Source organism: Gordionus sp. m RMFG-2023, chromosome 2 (assembly GCF_954871325.1).
Source record: "Gordionus sp. m RMFG-2023 chromosome 2, tfGorSpeb1-WG-v2, whole genome shotgun sequence".
Lineage (NCBI taxonomy): Eukaryota > Metazoa > Nematomorpha > Gordioida > Chordodea > Parachordodidae > Gordionus > Gordionus sp. m RMFG-2023.
Window position 1 is genome coordinate 2,607,621 of NC_088776.1, and position 21,946 is coordinate 2,629,566.

A 21,946-nucleotide genomic window follows, 5' to 3' on the forward strand; every position below is an offset into this window, starting at 1 on the left:
AATTAGTCTACCAATTTCAAATAATTATAATAGAATTCCATATTGTAACAACAAATCTTATAATCAACCTTGAGAAATTATTCTTTAAATCACAATAGTTGATGTATATTGATTTTGTTTATTCCATAATACACTTATCAAATAAACTTTTTCAAGTTTACATAAAAGTTTTTATGTTCTAAGGCGTCAATTTAATATTAGATTATATTATGTACAATTTATTTTAATAAGCATTTATTTTACTTTTTAATATATAATGTTATTTTTGTTTATTTCAATAAGTATATATTTGACTGCTTAACAGATAATGTGTAGAGAATAAAACTTTTAAGAAAAAAGTTTAATAAAACTTCAATAAAATTATCGTTTTATAACTTCGTTCCAAATCTATACGATCACACCTGCAACACACTTCTTTAATTCTTTAAAAGATAATTTTCGAATGCTTTCCACATCAACACTTCACTAAATTAAGATTGTAGCAAGCACAAGAGTGATTTTTGGGCAGATAAATAAAGTTTTCATCTTTATTTTAATCAAATACCACATTTAATTTAATGAAAATGGTACAAATTCATCCTCCACATCTTCAGATATTTTCTCAAATAATCTAATTTTTTTAAACATAAACTTAAAAAATATAGACTATTTATTAATATCTAAAAGCTTTTAAAAAATTTCTTGCATTATCGGTGATACATAATGTTACCATATTATATATTTTAAATTTCTACAGAAGGTTTAATAATGTTTATGCTGAATAATCAAATATATGTTTGCTAGTTAGCCTTTGGCAAGCTAAGCATGCCGATTTAAATATATTTTAACAAATATTTTTCCTAGCATGATGTTAAAATCTCTAGATATTTTTGACACAAAGGTTGGGCACGACATAACCTCTTTATTTTGTTTTAAGTGGTTTTCATATTTAAAAAAGCAGGTTTTTCAACTATATTATATGGCTCTAGTTATTCTATTGCAAAATATAAAATTGAATAATCTATTTGTGATTACACATTTGATATATTTTTATTTTCATATTAAAAAGAGTTTTTTTTAAATTTATTATTATTATTATCACTATAATTTGTTAAATAATTATTAAATTTCCTGCAGCATATCATCGTTAGAACTCTGTAAAAATAAAGAAAGTTTTTGATAAATTGTGATACAAATGACAAATTATATTATATAAAATAATTACTCTAAAATTAAAATTTGTTAAATAACAAACATTTTGCAAATGCATATTTGAGTTTAAATATAATATTTATATATTATAATATTTGCAAAATTTTTTAATTCAATAATCATTATATATTATATTAAATATTTTAATAAAAATATTAAATTTATCCTTTATAGCATTTGTAAATAAAAATATAAAATCTTATATATAATATATTCAAAGACTCTCTCAAAATCCAACCTTCAGCCTCATCGTGGCGGGGGAGTGGCAACGTCTTTTGGCGGCAAATGGAGGTCTAAAAGGTTCCCTGTGATCTGGGTCTAGAATAGGATCACCGTCTCCTCGACGGGGTGTAAAAACCACTTAAAGAGGTTGATGTCAGGAAGGGCATCCGATTGTAAAAACCTTGCTACAAAAATTTCCCTATGGTTACAACAAAGCATGGGCGGGGTACAGCCCAAAGTACCCCGTTGGCCTCCTCATCCGCCTACGACAAAAAGAAGGATGGGAAACCTGGTGGAACCACTATTCATGAAAATGAAACCTATGACGGCCATAAACGACCTGATAAAAAGTGGAGAAACCAGTTTACGGGTGATCGAGTTAGGGTCGCGACATGGAATGTTGGGAGTATGACGGGAAGAGCGGGAGAAGTCGTCGATGTATTGCACAGAAGACATATAGATGTGTGCTGCATACAGGAGACTAGATGGAAAGGAAATGGGACCAGAATGATTGGCAAGACTAGCGAAAAGTATAAATTCTTTTGGCAAGGAGGTAATGATGGTAAGGCTGGAGTTGTGGTATTGGTTGCGGAGAAATTGGTAGACAAAGTAGTCGAAGTGAGAAGGCTAGACAACCAGATAATGGTTATCAAGATGATTATTGGTAGAAAGCTATATAATATGATCTCGGCATATGTTCCTCAGGTTGGAAGAAGTGAAGAAGAGAAAGATGTATTTTGGGACAGTCTATTGGGGGTGACATCGGGACTGGCAAATGAAGAGGGGATTATCCTGGCTGGCGATCTGAATGGACATGTGGGAGCGAGTAGTGAGGGTTATGAAGGAGTACATGGAGGGTTCAGTTACGGCATGAGAAATTTGGAAGGAGAGAGGATTTTAGAATTTAGTGATGCTATGGATATGATTGTTTGTAATACAATGTTTAAGAAAGAATCAGAGAAGCTGATGACTTATAAGTCGGGTAGTACCAAAAGTGTTGTGGATTACTTGTTATTATGATGATGTGATCGATGTATAATAAAAAATGTGAAAGTGATACCGGGAGAGGAATGTATAAATCAGCATCGACTAGTTGTAGGAGATCTCACTCTTAAAGGTGCCAGGGTCACTAAAAGAAAGTTTGTCCCAAGGCTGAAGGTTTGGAAATTGAAGGAGGAGAATGCTAGACGTCAATTCAATAAGTCATTGGCGATTAGGGAGGCGGAGGTGGCACAAGCATCTGGGGTGAATGACAAGTGGGAAGCCATGAAGAAAGCTTGGGTAATGACAACTGAGGAGGTATGTGGATGGACAAAAGGGCCGCCTAGACATAAGGAGACTTGGTGGTGGAGCCCGGAGGTAGCGAAAGCCGTGGATGAGAAACGGAGGTGTTTCAAAGTATGGTATAATAGCAAAGAAAATAGTGATAATGATATTTACAAGATGGCTAAAAGAAATGCTAAGAAATTAATAGCGAAGGCTCAAGAAGAAAAAAGACACGAGTTTGCTAAAGAAATGGAATGCGCTGATGGAATTGGAAATATGGTTAGAATGGCAAAACAGATGTCAAAAAAGAGGCAGGATGTGATAGGTGTAAAGTGTTTGAAAAATATGGAAGTAAAAATGACGATTGATAGTAGTGGTATTAAGAACACCTGGAAGATTTACATGAAAGGACTTTTGAATGAAGAAAATGAATGGAATAATAATATTAGTTATGCAAAGGTAGAAGGTCCAGGGTGTAAATTTGGCAAGGACGAGATAGGAGAGCAGTGAAAAAGATGAAGAAAGGGAAGGCATCGGGTTTAACGATGGTGGTATCAGAGATGTTTAAAGGTTCTGATGATTTAGGGATTGAATGGTTAATGAATTTAGCAAATCAGATTGTCACAGAAGGTACTATTCCCGAGGACTGGCGAAGAAGTATAATTACAAGGGGAAAGGTGATCCTTTAGATTGTGGGTCTTACAGAGCTGTTAAACTCTTGGAACAAATGAAAGTATTTGAGAGAGTGTTAGAAAAGCGGATAAGGGAACAAATCAAAATTGATGAAATGCAGTTTGGTTTTACATCGGGAAAAGGCACGACAGATGCAATTTTTGTGGTGAGACAAATTCAGGAGAAGTATCTTGCGAAGGAAAAGAAACTCTATTATGCGTTTGTTGATTTGGAGAAAGCATTTGATAGGGTGCCGCGTGAGATTACAAGATGGGCCTTGAGAAAATTTGGTGTGGAGGAATGGTTAGTTACCGCAGTGATGGCAATGTATGTTGGAGCACAAACAGCAGTACGGACGGAGGATTATAGTGATAGTGACAGCTTAGAGGTGAAGGTAGGACTTTCCGTGCTGAGTCCATTATTATTTATCTTAGTAATGGATGTGGTGGCTAAAGAAATGCGTGAAGGACTTCCCTGGGAGATATTATATGCAGATGACCTTGTATTAATGGCAAACAGTGAGGGAGAATTGAGGGATAAAGTTAGTAAATGGAAGATGACTATGGAAGCAAAGGGCCTGAAAATGAATGCATCAAAAACAAAGGTGATGATTGGTGGGGAAAATCTAAAGATAGAAGAATCAGGTAAGTGGCCTTGTGGTGTATGTGGGAAAGGAGTTGCTAGAAATTCTATCCAATGCACCAGATGACAGAAATGGGTACATAAAAGATGTAGTGAGAAAAAAGGCAGTTTGATGTTAGAAAGAATGACCTTTATTTGTAAAGCATGCATGAAAGGGATACATAATAATGATAACCTAAAAAATGGTGGTCTGGATATTGACAATGTGTTAACCCTAGAAAAAGTGGATAAGTTTTGTTATTTAGGTGATATGCTAAACGCAGATGGTGGTGTAGATTCTGCTGTTGTTGCAAGGATCAGACAAGCTTGGAAGAAGTTCAGAGAGATGTCGTCTATTCTTACAAATAAAAAAGTTTCTCTGAAGTTAAATGGGAAAGTTTACGTAAGCTGTGTGAGGAGTTGTTTAGTTTATGGCGGTGAAACATGGGCAATGAAAGCAATTCACGAAGCCAAATTAGAAAGAACAGAGAAGAGGATGGTTAGATGGATGTGTAGGGTATCTCTGAGAGAGAGAAAAACTAGCAAGGAATTGCGAGCAAGATTAGGTATAGAAATGATTGGTATGGTAATGCGACGAAATAGACTAAGATGGTTTGGGCATGTGGAACGTATGACAAGAGATGACTGGGTAAAGAGATGCACAATGATGGAAGTAGGAGGATCAAGACCTAGAGGAAGACCCAAGATGACGTGGACAAATGTGATAGCGGCGGATATGAGAAGCTTGAATCTTACAAGTATTGATGCTCAGGACCGTCAAAAATGGAAAAGAAAAATCAGAGGAAAAACTGGCCTACCCGGGTAAACCTGGAAATCGCCATAAAACGGAGAAGAAGAAGAAGAATATGTTCAAAGAGATCATCTTTATATTAATACTTTTATATATCATATAAAAGTGAAACAACAATATATATAAATTTATACTTTAAATTGTGTTCAACAATTAAAATATAAAATCCTTGATGAATATATAATGAATAGATTAATTTCAAAAAATTACATTAAAAATAAATTCTAAATGATATCAATAATTTTCTATCTCTGTATATAATATATAAAATTGAACGCGTTCGTTTACAACATTAGCATTTATCGATTATATATTTTCCATTATTTTATTATTTATGTTCAATATTGTTTCATTTTTAATATTAAATTAACATTGCCATTATTTTTTAGCTTTGGATAATAATAATTTTATACAAATTGCCTAAATCAATATACTAGCTATAAAAACACATTACCATAGTCTTGAGAATGATTTGCCAGCTATATGCCAAATTCAGATTATATTTTTTGGCGAAAATCTTACTTGTGGATTTCGTTAACACTTAGAAACAATCGCTATAACCGATTTTATTCAAAAGCCCTTTTTTAACCAAAGAAAAATGAAATAAACCCCAAACATGAAAATCATATAATTTAATGCTGTAAATCACAATTTTTGATAATTTTTAGGGTGAATGATAATGTTTTTATAATCTATATATATTGTATATAATACGGTAGAAAAATAAAATAAGCCCGAACATAAAATTAAATGCAATAATGGCAAATACATATTTATTAATCATAATCACTAATTTTTTTTGATTATTTTTTTTGATAAAATATATTTTTATAATCTAAAATATATTGTAAATAATGCATATAAGAAATATTAGTGATTAATATAATTTTTAAGCTTTGGATTTCTTGGGTAAAGAATTAAGTTTTCATAGCGGGATAGTAAAACTTCCTTCTTCACGATTAATTTTTTTTAATCCTAGTAATAGAAATTAATAATAAATTTAGTAGAATTAGTTTATTATATTGATTCAATCTTTAAATGTAATAAATTTTTCTAGCATATTTGGATACGAGTTATAATGCTTATTTAAACTAAAACTCTATTCATAATATTATCTGAATATAAAAATAACGAATTATTTAATATAATAAATTAAATATTTTACCTGAAAACTTATGTCTTCTAATGACATCACCTTAAATTTTTAGAAAAAAATTATAGTCAAAATAAATTAAATTTATGACAATTATTTAATTATATTTTAAAGGTAAAATTGTAATGAGAATAAAATTAACATAATATTTTTGTTTATAATATTATTTTCCTTTATTTTAAACAGTAGTTTTTTTCTTCATTAAGTTTTATTAGTTATAGATTTTGGTTATAATATTGTCTAGGTAACAAGATAAGATCATAAAAATATTTTGCAGTAAAGTCAATGCTTACCTTGTATTACTCTATCATCCATAGCAGGTGTAGGGGATGTTTCTGCAATCAAATTTCAATAGAATAAAATATGTTTATCGTTTATTAGAAAATAAAATATAAAAACTGTAAATAATAAATGTAAGAATTTATTTTAACTATTTTATTATTCTTTTGTTTTCATCCACAAAATTATATATATATATCTTTTTAAAAGTTAATTGAACAACTTAAATATAAAAATAAATAATATTCAAATTTAAATCAATCAACATATAAAATAAATAATATTCAAATTTAAATCAATCAACATTCCCCCTCTTCTACAAACAACGAAGCTTCTTCTCAGCAGTCATCGAGAGCTTGTTGTCCTAGAAGTTTTTCCTGTTTCGATTGTACTCGGTTTAATCTTGGTTAGCGCATAAGTCTCAAATGTTTTCGTAGGCTTGATTCTATCACGTAGGTTTGGTAAAATCGTTTATTAGAGTTGCGTGAGTTTGTACGTTTTCTGTAGGCTTGAATCAATCGCGTAGGTTTGATAAAATCGTTGAACGTTATCGTTGGTTTGATATCCTTATCTTATGTTGTTCACATTTCTCAAAATTGTTATTATCATTAATCCAGTTGAATATTGGAATTTGGAATAAATCGGAATATATAATTTGGAATAGTTGATCAAATCAAATGTATGAATAATATACACAAATAAAATTTTGAATTTCGGAACAATAAAATATGTAATAAGGAATGATAATTTATGGAATAAGGAAAATCCAGAATAAGGAATGATAAATCATAACGATTATTATATTATTTTTTATAGCGTTTTATACTTTTAGCGTTTTAAGCGTTTTATATTTAAATTTTAAGCACGTAATCTTTTAAGTAATCAAGTTTATTTTTAATTCTTATTGGTCTAGTAATTGGTATCTTAATCTCATTCTTTATGTCCACACTTCCCCCTTTAGAGGAATTTTTAGGGTCAATTTCATAATATTTTAAACTATTGTAACATTCTCTTTTCCTTAACTGATCAATTTGCCTACTTACTATCCCTTTATCAGTATAAACTTGAAACATGGTGTTACTCTCTTTAAGCTTGATGCTGCCTTTGCACCACGTATCATCACCCTGTTTCTTATACCAAACATAGTCTCCTCTATTAAAAGTTCGATTTCGTGGTAACGACATGAAGACTTCACCAACTTTGTCCTCCAAAGGTTTTAATAAATCCCACTTTATTCTAATGTCGCGGTTAAACATTCTTTTGGACGGTGTAACTCCCGTAGTGTCATTCGGCGTGTTTCTATAGTTGAACAAAAATCTGTCCAGCGCAGTTTCTAAGCCAATCTTTATGTTTCTTTTCATATGAGCTTTAAATGTTCTCACCATACGTTCAGCTTGTCCATTAGATTGCTGATGGTAGGCCGACGTTAGTACATGTTTTATACCATAATTGCTACAAAATTTTTCAAAATCTTTGCTCGTGAAATTGGTACCATTATCTGTAACAATGGTTTCAGGTATACCAAATAGTGAAATAGTTTTATAAATTTCCTTTAACGTGAATTCAGTCGTAATACTCTTTACCGGAACTATAACCGGAAATTTACTGTAAGCATCAACGATTATTAACCAATTCTTTGTAAAAAACGGACCAGCATAATCTATGTGTATCCTTTCAAATGGTTAAGTTGCTGCTACCCATGGATTTTGTATTTTCTTTGGATTGTCATGATAAATATTACAATCATCGCAACTTTTGACTTCCAAATCAATGTCGTTGACCATACCAGACCACCACATACGATCTTTGGCTAAGGATTTAATTTTACCTGCTCCCAAATGACCTTCGTGTAACGCCTTCAGTATGTTCTTTCTCAGACTTGACGGAATTATTATTTTGTCGCTTTTGTACAGACAATCTTTAATGATACTTAGTTCTTGTTCAATATTTTCATAAATTTTATTTTGGATAGGCACATTATTTCTTATATCATTCATAACTTGAGATAATTCAAAATCTTTGGATGTTTCATCACGTATTCGGTCAAAACTAAGAGGTATATCGCCAAAGTCATTTATAATCGCGATATCATCAATAACGTCATCATCAATTACTTGTGGTAGTCTTGAGAGGCAATCGGGAACAACATTGTATTTACCAGCTTTATATCTGATGTTAAAGTCGTAACCCCCCAAAATTATACTCCACTTCTGTAACCTTAATGACATGGTGCTATTATCTTTGAGCCCTTTGGTGAAAATATGGATTAGCGGCTTGTGATCCGTTATAATAGTGAACTTAGTCCCTATCAAGTATTCTTGAAATCTCTTGATAGCAAACATAATGGCCAAAGCTTCACGCTCAATATTGGTATAATTTGTTTCAGATTTTGCTAAAGTTCTTGATGCAAAAGCTATCGGTTTTTCTTTGCCATCTTTTTCAGTGTGAAACAAAACAGCTCCTAAACCTCTTATAGATGCATCAGTCGCAATTCCGATAGGTAGTTCAGGATTAAAGTACGTCAAAGCTGGAGGAAGACTAATCAATGTCTTTAGATCATCAAAACTTTTGGAGTGTTCTGAATTCCACTCCCATTTTTCTTTGTTAACAATCTTGTATAAAGGATCAGCTATTTCAGCGAAGTTGTTCAAAAATTTTCTGTAGTACCCGGCCATACCTAGAAACGTTGACAATTCCGCGGCTGATTTTGGTTCCGGCATTTTAACGATCGCCTCGATCTTGTCATGGTTGGCGTGGATCCCCTTGGCGTCGATGTCGTGTCCTAAGAACCTTAGACTTTTTTTGAAAAATAAGCTTTTTGCAAAATTAGGCACTAAATTATGAGATAGTATTCTTTCAAAAACCTTCTTTATGTTGTTGAAATGAACTTCGTCACTACTTCCCGTAATTAGTAGATCATCAATATAAAATATGACATCTTTCATGTCACTGAAAATTTGATCCATAATTTGTTGAAAAATCGCAGATGAAGTCTTTAACCCAAAAGGAAGTCTGGTAAACCGGTAGTACCCCCTGTGTGTAGATATAGTTAATATGTCTCTGCAGGTTTCATCAATGGGAATTTGTAGGAACGCATCCTTGAAATCTATCTTGGTGAACTTCTTCCCTTCCTTGAGCTTAGCGATAAGGTCATTTATTCTTGGAAGTGGGTATCTGAAGTCCTCAAGGTCTGGGTTGACAGTGTCTTTGAAGTCGGCGCAAACCCTAACGCTCCCATTATCCTTGTAGACAGCGGTTATCGGACTTGCGCATCGGACATCTGTTACAGGCTCAATGATTCCATCTCCTATCCATCTCATAAGTTCACTAGTAACAGCGTCTATCTTTGAATAAGGTAACCGTCTAGGTGGTATGATTTTTGGTTTGGCGTCGTTACGTAGATATATTTTGACATTCCCTTTATTGATCGGTTTTTTAGTCAGTTTAGATTCGCAATCTTTTATTAATTTCTTTATTTCATCTTCATAGTTGGTATCAATGTTTGCTATAAATTTGTTCAAAATATTACTAAAGGCATTAATCCACATACGTCCCAATAACGCATTTTTATTAGATTTAACGATCACGGCTTGCAAGTGTTTGGTGATACCTTCGTAGGTTACTTTAACTTGAGTGACGCCAATAATCTTGATTAAGTTTCCATCATAAGCTGAAAGTTGTAGAGTGGACTTTTTAAGATCTTTAATACCTATTTGTTTAGCCATTTCATGAGGTATAATTGTAAACTTGGATCCCGTATCAACCTGCATAGTAACAACAGCATCATTTACTTTTAAAGTGGTCATGAACGCATTATCATTATGTTTAAACTCAGTTAAATTGTTGATATTAAAATCACTACCATTATTATTTTGTGTAGGGTTATATTTTTCTTCAACAATCTCTTCAATGTTCATGTTACAATTGATGTTACTTTGATTCACGTCATTATATTGTAATGGTTTTCTTTGATTAATATACTGATTATAATTTTTCCACGCATTATTTTCTCCATTATTGTTGTTATTATAGGATTGATATTGATAACCATATCGATTATTATATTGACTCTGATTTCTTTGATTGTTGTAAGACCAGGAATTGTTTCTCCCATTATAATTATTGTTTTGCCAAGTACCTCTACCATAATTGTTTGAATTGTTATTGTATTGCCAGGCATTGTTTCTATTATAATTGTTTGCATTATTGTTGTTGTGCCACATGGAGTTTCTTCCGTAATAGTTTGAATTGTTATTCGAAGATTGGTTATTACGAAAATTTCTAGAGTTACCCTCACTGTCTCGAAAAATATTGTTTTGATAGTTTCGGCTAGCACTATAATTAGGCCTAAAATCATTATAATTCCTCTTCTTAAAATCAAAATTTTCCTTATGAATGTTACGTCCATTATAATTAAAATTATTTTCTTTAAAATTATTACGTTCATAATCATTAGAATTATTCTCATTATTACTAAAAGTACTTTTGCATGGTATTTTATCCATGTTTAAATTGTAAAATTTTTTATTTTTATCCAATTTTTTATTATTGTCTACATAATTTGTATCGCTAACGTCTGGTTTAATATTGCTGCCATCTAACTCCACTCCTAATTTCATCATCTTATCTAAACCTTCGTGCTTATGTTTATTTAACTTCCTTCTAATATTATCATTTAAAGAACAAGTTATTAATTTCTCAATCATTCTTGTATCGTTATCAAAATCGCATTTTTTATGAAGTTTTGAAATTCTAAAATAAAAAGTATGGAAGGACTCCTCGGCACCTTGTACCGCTAGGTTAAAGTTCTTTATATTTACATTAATGTCCTCACTTGGAATTAACAGTTTTAATTTACCAAAAACAATATTAAAGTCTTTTAACTGTGCTTTAGAACATATCGACGTAACTTGGTCTACAATCTCAATTGGTAAGCTGCATAGTAGTGTCCTAATTTTAGATGAGTCTGACTCAATATGTCCTTCAAAGTATATTTCTATTAAGTTAAGATAAGTCTCAGATAATTTTCCTGATAACTTGGGAAATTTAGGAACATATTGAGTGTGTGTAAGAGTTAATTTTTCGTCCATTATATAATTTTATTTGAGTAAAGTAAACTTTCAATATTTAAAATCGTAAAAGCAAAACATTGTCGTTCATTAAAATCAAATTTAAGTTGTCTAAAAATTTTAATTTTAATCAAGAGAATATGGTCCACTAAGTTTTAATAGTTTATCTATAAATATTCTAATTCGAATTCGTAAAGAGGATTTGATCCACTAAGCTTCAATATAATTTGTCTTTGAAAAATTTAATACTAATTCGTGACTAAGTTTTTAGAAAAAATTTATTGACATTCTATAAATTAAATATTACGTAAATTTATAGAGAAAATTTTCTATAAATATAATGTCAAATATCTAAAGCATAAAGATATTTAAATTTTAATAATCAATAATTTTACAAAATATAAAAATAAAATTATTGTCATCTAGAATATATGGTTTGCCATTAAGACACATAAATGCATTAATCATTTTACGTAAAGATTTAAAATAAAAAACAATTTCGTTTGTCCTATTATCACGTACATAAGAAAATTCTTTAATTCCCATTACATTTAACATATCATCAATAATAACGTGTTGAGGTATATCATACGTTTTAAAACAAAACATTATTTTTATGAAAAATATTTTTTTATATTTGTATATATATACTCTTTTATTTTTTTTATATATATATATTTTTTTTTACCTTTTTATAAATTTGTAAATTTGGATAAAATTTTGACTATCGAAAAGAAAAGTCAAAAAATTTTATTTGTCCTTTAACATCTCCCATATCGAACGACGAATTTGATAAGTATTTCGTTTACTTTTTATTTTTAACATAAGAATTCAAGGTAAGGATATTTTTTAAATTTTTCTTTTAAAACTTTTATCATTTAAATTTAATTTAAAATGAAAAACGTACCACCGTAACCGGGGCACCATGTAAATAATAAATGTAAGAACTTATTTTAACTATTTTATTATTCTTTTATTTTCATCCATAAAATTATATATATATATCTTTTTAAAAGTTAATTAACAGCTTAAATATAAAAATAAATAATATTCAAATTTAAATCAATCAACATATAAAATAAATAATATTCAAATTTAAATCAATCAACATATAAAATAAATAATATTCAAATTTAAATCAATCAACAGAAACCAAACTTAATTAGTACATTAACTAAACTAAGAATATGTCCAAAGTCAAAAAAATGCGAAAAAATATAATAATATTTTAAAATGCCACTATTTTTTAAGATATAAAAGTCTTAATATTATTTACTAAGTTGGTAAACTTGACAATTTAGAATGTTAATTAGAAAAAAAAAATTGTTTTAAATAAGTTATGATTTTTTGACTTTGGGCATATATCTTTCCAATGACATTATGTTTATATATATTTATTTATTACTTTATATTTTAAATTACATTATATAATATAATATACCATTCATGTCATTGGGTTCTATATTAGATGCATCTTAAAATAATTATATAAAAAAATATCAAAAATTTTTTGGCAATTATATTAAAAAATATTAACAAAATATATTATAATTTTTAACATTATGGGAAACATAGTATGATTAGAGTTAAAGTATTATTATTTGCAATCGAGGAGATAAATTATAAGGTACATTTTAAAATATGTAAAGATTATACATATTTAAATGACAATATAATTTGGAAGTATTTAAAATAATGCATTTACACCAATTGTCATAATATAGGGTCAACAGACCAGCATTTGGTTGGTGTTTGAAGGTTGAAAGATCTCAAATAATGGTTGAAACTTTTTTAAAATTTATTAAAATAGATTTCGCATAGTAAAAACAATATAAATAAAAATAGTGTTGTCCTATTCTGATCAATCTCAGATATTCCCCATATCTTAAAATGTAAATTTTTCTATATCTTACCATCGGGATCTATATAATATATTTATATATATATATATGTTATCATGATTTAGATTCAATATTATTAAAAAATATATGGTATATTAATGTTTATATGCAAAATAAGAAGGTCCAATATCTTTTGTTCTAATAAGATTGTATAATATTGATTGATTATATATATATAAAAAATAAATTAAAAATTTTTATCACCGTCATATTTTCTAGGCTGGGCATCTCCTATAAATTAATATCATTTAAACTTTAACCATTATTATTATTATAAATGGGCTCATATTAGATAAAATATGATAAGTGGTTATTGATACAAATTTTCATTTAAAGATAAAAATATTAGAAATGACAACACACTCTAATTTAAATATATGTTTATAGACGAAAAAAAAATATAATGTTAAAATTGTTAAAATATATCTTAAAGCTCACAGATTTAATTATTTCTATAGAGTAGACTCTTATTAAGAGCCAAATAAATAAATAATAATAATATATTGAATAATATATTTCTTTAATAATGATAATACTAATTTAATATTCCAATATAACCGATTTATTTCAAAAATTAAATTTAAAAATTACTTGAATTTACTAAGAATATAAATAAAATAATGCATATAAAAAAGTATAATTTATAAATTTAAAGAAAATATTTGTAACTAATATGTAAGAGATAAGTTTATCTAATGAGCATGTAAGATTATTTTTGACCGGCATACTTCTTATATTTTTTTTGTCGAATGAAACATTTGCAAACTATTCTAATGCTGTGTATAGACAATTAGATTATCTTTTTAGAAATTTCAGAATATTTTATTAGATTCTTCAGTTTCTGCGGAATGGTTTATTATTAGATATTGAAAATATATCTACCACAATTTTTATCGTTCCCTAAGTTTATCCCTGTTAGTTTCAGAGTTGTAGGTATGTTGGCCTTTGTTAAGGCATAGAGAGTTATGCTATTTATAATTATTTGTTCGAATCGACCCTCTTTTAGAATATTTAAAATGAAGAGTATAGTGTTGAGCAATGAAAGAAGATAACTATGGGGCATTTAGTTTGGAATTCCAGAATATTTAACCCAGGGACATAGGCACAATGTTTCACATGAATTAGACACCAGCTACTTATATCCGTCTTTGATTTTCTTAGAATTCAGGGCTGCTCATTACCAAGGACCACTCTTTCAATAGCATATATTTAACGGTCTATTAATGATAATTTTCAATTCAGGAGATTATTAGTAAACTTGTAGATATTTGCCTATTACTTATGGATAAAATTTATACCTTTCATCTTCTTCCACAGTCCACGGCTTTTAAAAAAGTGGTGGGTATTAATTCTCCCCTCAATTGAAAAGAGTGACAAATGACAGTAGGATTTAGTTTAGGTTGAGATATATGCCTACCTTATAAAATTGAAGGATGTGAGAAAGAATCAAGTATATTCAAATATGTGTATATTCTTATCTTAAACTATTTTTAATCTCCAAGTCCTATATATAGCTTTTTCTTTATTTCCCCTCTCTCAAAGATCTCATCTATTTATCTATAAATTTTTCATTTTATTTCTTTTACCTATTAACAAAAAATTCTTTCTTAACATTATAAATTCATTTAATATATTTTCTTATTTTTTTAACATAATTCTTTAAATTTAATATCTTTTTTACCCTACAACTAATTAATCTTTTTGAACAACATTTACTAAACATGTTATTTTTTAACCTTAAATTAAATCGTCTGCTTTTTAATCTTTTGCTTCAATTACCAAAATTTACTTATTTTTTATTCTTCTTTATCTTCAAATATGCCACTCAATAAAAAAAAACTAATAATTTACTCTTACAATATTCCTCGACTTCATAACAAAATTTCCATTCTAAGAAAACACCTCGAATTAAATTATATTATTATAATAATGATTCAAGAATCCTTATAACAACATAATAAAAAAAACTTAGAGACTTTACAATCTTTAATTCCAACCATTCTAATAATCACAATGGGGTATCATTCATCATAAAAGATTCAATTTTAAAATTTACAACTAACTTTGTACCTTTAAATGACAGAATAGCCAGCATTACCTTGCACCAAAGATAAAAAATATTCATCTAATATATGTCTATGCTCCTGCCAAACATTCCGATTATCCTTACTTTATTTGTTCTCTTAATAATTACCTTAAACATATTAGTCCTAAACATTTCATTATTATTGGAGGTGATTTTAATATGAAGATAGGTAAGGAAAATATTAACAAAATTATTGGCTTCGCTTGGATTAGAACAAATTACCAATAAAAATGGTAAACCTATTAATTTGTAATAAATTTAACTTAAAAATAATTAATACTTTCTTCAAACAAAAAAATAATAACTCAACATATAAAAGTCAATTAGATTTTTCCCTAACTAGTACCAAAATGTCCTCATATATTCATAATTTCTCTATTCTCAATGATTTTGATTTTTTATCTGATCATAGACCTATTTCTTTAAATCTTTTCATCAAACCCTCTCTCTTGAGAAACATCAACATATCCAATTCAAAACAACCTTCATACCCATTGAATAAAAAATACAATGTCAATAATTTAAATACTCCTCATTTAGCAAATAAATTCCATCATGACTTAAAACTAATATCTAATAATAACCTTTGGTATATCATTCATAACTCCGTTATTAATTCGGCTAATCTACATTTAAATACTAAAACCTTATATCCGGATTGAATTAGTTCACGTACTATTCAATTTATTTATTCTTTACCAGCAACAGGAAAAAACTAAAAAAGAAACCATTTATCAAATCCATATTAAATCAAATTAAAAAATCTATCAGAAAGGATAAACGGTATAACATTTCATCTAAACTTAACCTCATTTCTGAATTTAAATTTTCAAATGATTAACGCTTTTAATACGTTAAAATTTATTACCTCATTCAACGACGAAAATATAAGAAAAAATCCTGCTAACCAATTAAATATCTTTATCGACCATTATAGATCCTCGTTTAATAATTAAATTTCTTATTCCAAATCTCTTTTTTCCCTCCAATTACTAACAACCACTCCTTTTCCTTTAAATAAACAAATTACCATTATCAAAAATATGAAAAAACATAAAGCCACTTCCAATAATATTCATAATAAATTAATAAAAGCCTTCCCGGAAACCATCACTGATTTCCCTACTCTAAACAATATCTGGAAATCAGCTACCATTTCTCTCTTCTGGTTTCCACTATTATTACCCTCCCCTTTAATCCATGATCATAGAGGTATTACCCTTTCATCCCCCTTTTACAAAATTTTTACAACCTTTATTCTAAACAATATTATCAAAATTATTGAAACCAATACTCATAATCTATAGCTTCCTTTAGAGCTGAACGTAATACAATAGAACTTATTACAGCCCTAAAGATCAGACTCGAAAAAGCTCGTATTTTTAAAACTGACATCTTAGTTATCTCTATAGACATTTCCAAAGCTTTTGACTCAGTCAAACATAAATTCTTATGTCACATCCTTTTTAAATTTAAAATTAACCCTCATTTTATTAAAATTATTATGTTTATTTATGAAAATAGTCTAATTAACATTAAACTTTATAATTTAATTTCTTCTTTCTTTAAAATTAAAAGCGGTATTAACCAAGGTTTTCCCCTTTCCCCTTATTTTATCAATTTAATAATTAGCCACTTGAATAATTCCTGCAATTTTATAAATGTCGATTGGTATGCTACGCAGATGATATTTGCATTATTACCGAAGATTTCAATTACATTAAACACATTCTAGATATTTTCCAATCTTTAACTCATGAACCTTAAAATTAACTTCAATAAAACCATTATTTTATCCTCCTCACCTAAATTTCAATATTTATCTTTAATAATAAAATTATTCATTTCAAAAACTCATTATATTATCTTGGTATTACAATAAACTCTAGTTCAGTTAATCCTAATATCTCATCTGCTATTTCAAAGGCAACAAAAAATTCTTATTCCCTCAATAAATTATGGAATTCAAAACTTAACTCAAACAATTTTAAAATTTATGTCTTTAAATCCTTCATCCTCTCATCACTAATATATGGAATTGAAACATGGAATAATTCCAAATCTAATATATATAAAACACAAATTTTTATCAACAAATCCTTAAAAAACTTATTAAACATTAAATATCCTTATATTATTTCTAACTTTAATCTATTGAACACTTGTAATATCCTTCCTCTCTATAGGCTTCTTACCTATAGAAAAATAGAACTTCTATGCCACACTCTTAGCCATTATCATCATAATACCATTTCAGATGCAATCTTCTATAAATCCACTAAAACAAAAAATAATATACCATAATTCTTGGTATGGCTACATCCTATACATTCTCAATCTCTTCCTAATCAATATATCTCAAAACAAAACAGATTTAAAATTTTGGCTAAATCAAGCCATTCTTGATTAATTATTCCTTTTTTTCGTTAATTCCAATAATATATATAAACATTATTTCATATATTTATATATAATTATATTAATAATATTGTACATTTATTTTGTAATATTTGAAATAAATAATAAAAATAAAATTTTAAATTAAAAAACCAAATTTCTCTATCTTCCTATACTTCTATACTTTCCTTTTTTTTCCTTTCTTATTTTTTAGTTTATATCTTTTTTAACGGATGTTTGCTGTTCCGTGAGAGGTACCGTAATTTCTCTTAAATTAAACGGGCCCAGACAGTAGGGTAAATTTCTGCCAAACAGTAAAAGCAAATTCACTGCACTGGAGACGCCCTCTAAGGGGTGGTGGAGTGCCCACTTGTGGGATGTCTCCCCAGTGTATAATATGATATGATATCATTTTAAGTTATTGAAATAAATTAAATTTGAAATTATATTAGAATTGACAAACACACTGTAATATAAATATAGGTTCGTTGACCAAAACAAATACAATGTTAAAATATATCCTTATAAACTCAAGAATAAGTTATTTCTAAAGGCTTTAACCCTTAAATGAGGGATTTAAAAATATCATAAGGCAGAATTTGGCCCAAAGAAAAATAGACTCTTATCAAATGTCAAATAAATAAATTATAATACTAAAATATTTTATAAAATAAAACTTTGAATTTAATATTTCTAAATAATTGATAATACTAATTTATAATGCCAAAAAAAACAAAATTACCTCTGGAAGTTGCTTAGAATAAAATAAAATAAAATAATGCATATTAAAAGTATAATTTATAAATTAAAAAAAATATATTTATCTAATATATAAGATATAAGATTATCTAATAATATTGCTCTCATGTATGGAGATGATATTTGACTGGCATAAATCTAATATTTTTTGTCGAGAATTTTCTTAGAGATATTCAAAGTATTTTTTTTAGTAATTTCAAAGATTTCAGTTTTTACGGAATAATTGCTAATTATCTACCACTAGGATGTATATTGCCCTCCAAGTTAATCCTTGTTGGTTTTAGAGATGAAGGTTCTTATGTTATTTTATTTTGTGATTTTCAATATTATGATATTTAATGTTTTAAATATCATTAATAAGGTTTTATTTTTATATTGTATTTTGTTCAATTGTGACTTGTTAATTGTACATTATTGTTATTTTTAATATGAATTTTAATGTTTATATATCACTGTTTGGTGTTATTTTTATATTGCATTTTGTTCAATTGTGATGTTTCAATTGAACATTAGTTTGTTCAATTAATTTGATATAAGTTTATTTTGTAAAACTATAATTGTTAAACATACATATTAACTATTAAAACTTATTGATCATTATACAAATTTTAATTCCATTGCAATTCTTAACCATGCAACCAACAAAGGTATGTTAGCCTTTGTTATGGGTATAGTTATGCACTTTATAATTTGGAATATTTACAATTGGAGGGGATAGTGTTGAGCATTGATAGAGGATAACTATGAGGTTTGGAGTTTCAGAGTAATTATCCCAGTGCACAATCTTTCGCATGATATAGACCCCAGCAATTCATATAGTTTTTGATTTTTTTTACTAATTCTAGGCTGAGTATTACCGAGGACTTCTCGTTCAATGCATATATTCAACATAGTGTATAAATGTAGTTTTCATTGAAATAGATTATTAGTAAACATGTGATAGGAAAACTGTCTATGACCTTTCATCTCTTCTACATTCCAGCTTTTAAACAATTGAAAAGGGTAATGACAATAGACCTTATAAAATTGAAGGGTGGGAAAGAGTCAGATTCCAAAGATAAAAAATATTCTCAAATAAATGAGGATCTTGGCTATCCTCTTTTAAAAATGATCAGACTAAACAGCTGATTTCCGGAGCGAAATATTTATCTTCTGCTTTATCATCCTTATCGTATATTGAATAATATTGATATTTTTTTTATATTAAATTATCTCATTACATTTTGCTATGTGGTTTACAAAAAAATATTATCTTAATATTAGAGTGTTATCTTATAGGAAAAAATAAGGTTTTAAAATTCTAAATGTTTATTTCTAAAAAAAATAAAATTAATCGAAATAGCCACTTTTTCAATGTTAATTTGGATCATTAATTTATTTTAAATTATATGTATATAATAACCAATCTTATATCTGTCTAACCTTTTTAACTCTAGTTTTTATTTGAAAAATGACAGTGTGCGGCAATAGAAAACTATACACATATATATGTATCCAATTCTGATGATTTACATTTTAAGGGTTATTTCCCCGGTTTGTTTGTAAACTTTTTTTTCTCTCTTTTCTTTAAGGATTATATTCTGGGGGTTGTTTTTCCTATGATATTATTCCCGGATTTATTTTTGTCAGTACTAATTTTTTCCATAATTTTAATTTTGAAATTCGCAGAAATCTGATTTTAACAAATATTTTAGTACTACCCTTATAAATTTGGGGACAATTTTTTCTATGAACCTTTTGTGATAAAATTAATTTTCGGAAAATACGATTATTTTTAATTATCAAAATTAATCCTCAATATAAAATTCAAAATTGAAAAATTCCATAACCACAAATGGATCCCTCAGCTTAATATCAATAGCGTTACTAGAAGGGCGCAGTGGCTGAGGCCTCCCCAAAAAATTTTTTGAACTCCCTGAGATGTAAAGGTTAGTGACATCCCTGCTTAGTACGAATATATAAAATCATATATTTTTAGCAATATTTGTTTTATAAATTGTATAAGATTAAAATTGTTTACCCGGTCTGCATCTATACATATTATTAGGTCCTTAAATATTTTAAATATAATTTTTAAAAAGATTTGAAAATAATAATAAGATTTATTAAAATCAGCCTGCAAATTACTTGTACATACTAAATCTATATAAAACGATAATTATATATATACTAAATTTTTTAAAATTAATTCTGAATATATAGAATATAATTTTTTAGCACAAAAATTTCTCCACTGAAGTTATTAAGTTATAACTCGAACCTTGTATTCACAATTAACGCGAATTTACTGCTACGTTAAGCATGGTAATGTATTATGAGTATAAATAATAATGTAAATAGATTACCACAAATACATTGGAACACAAAACAGTAGTGATAAAAATTATTAATACACAATTTTTTTTTCTTGCAATAAAAAACCTATTTAAATGATTTATGATTTAATTTTGACCATCTCATTTTATACTAACCCTCAAAAAGTGTCTTTCCTTATAATTTAAAATTAAATCTTGTAGTAAAATTATTTTTATTGATAAATACAAAACAAAATTCAAATATAACCATTGAACGCACCGCACCCACACGGTAAACCAAAAATATCTTATTATATACTATCTCCCTATGTACATATATAATAAACACTAGCACAAACTTGGCGCCATATCTTTTGTTACATAATTAGGCAACATTTTCAGATCGACATTACAATGATAAAGTTCAAAAAATATCCTATTACAGTAAAATAAACATAACGAAAAACAAAACTGCTCTAATGAAATGATTAGAAAAATACATTTCAAATAAAAAAAACAAACAATTTTATCAAAAAAAACAAACAATATCAAAAAAACAAAGAATTATATCATAAAAAAATTATCATCGTCATCTAGGAGTAGGTTGGGTTTAAAAATTTTAAATATTAAATAAAAGATTAAAAATACAAGTTATATATATATATATATAAGATTTTTCTCGTTATATTTTCTATAAATAAAAAATTACCGTAATCAGACACTGTTTGTAAAATTATATAAATGAAAAAAATATATATATGGTTTATTCAGAGCTTGTTTAAAGCTTCTATTTTAAAAGGAAGTAGCTACCGCTAACATAGTTTTTGGAAAGGAACTGGCCCTAACACCAAATATCATTTTACAATAAAGGGGAGGCAATGCTTCCCAGTGGATTCTTTGATTTTAATATTTATGATATAGAGTATATCACTGCTAGATACACAGAGTGGCAAGCCTAGATTAAACAATTATATCTTATTTAAGACAAAAAGATTAATTTAACATTATTTTGAATTTATATAAAATTTATAAAATAATATGAATTTGAATATAAAATAAAAATGAAAAATAAGTTGATAAAAATAGCGATATATTTTATAAAAGGTTTATGTAGAAATCGCAATATATTATATATATATATTATTCAAAAATTATAATATTTAATCAACTTTCAAAGGGTACCAAACATTTTCTAATGGATCAAACAATAAACCTACTAGCTATA

At 27.8% G+C, this 21,946-nt stretch overlaps 2 protein-coding genes across 2 annotated transcripts; both read left to right on the forward strand.

Moving 5' to 3' along the window:
* Positions 1-1,614: 1,614 nt before the first annotated feature.
* Positions 1,615-3,189, forward strand: LOC135923171 (uncharacterized). Its single transcript, XM_065457771.1, has 2 exons — positions 1,615-2,395; positions 2,468-3,189. Exons 1-2 carry the CDS (start codon positions 1,615-1,617, stop codon positions 3,187-3,189), a joined length of 1,503 nt encoding a protein of 500 aa, XP_065313843.1.
* Positions 3,190-4,141: 952 nt separating this feature from the next.
* On the forward strand, positions 4,142-4,798 carry LOC135923177 (uncharacterized). Its single transcript, XM_065457777.1, has one exon. The coding sequence runs from the start codon at positions 4,142-4,144 to the stop codon at positions 4,796-4,798; it is 657 nt and encodes a 218-aa protein (XP_065313849.1).
* Positions 4,799-21,946: the final 17,148 nt, after the last annotated feature.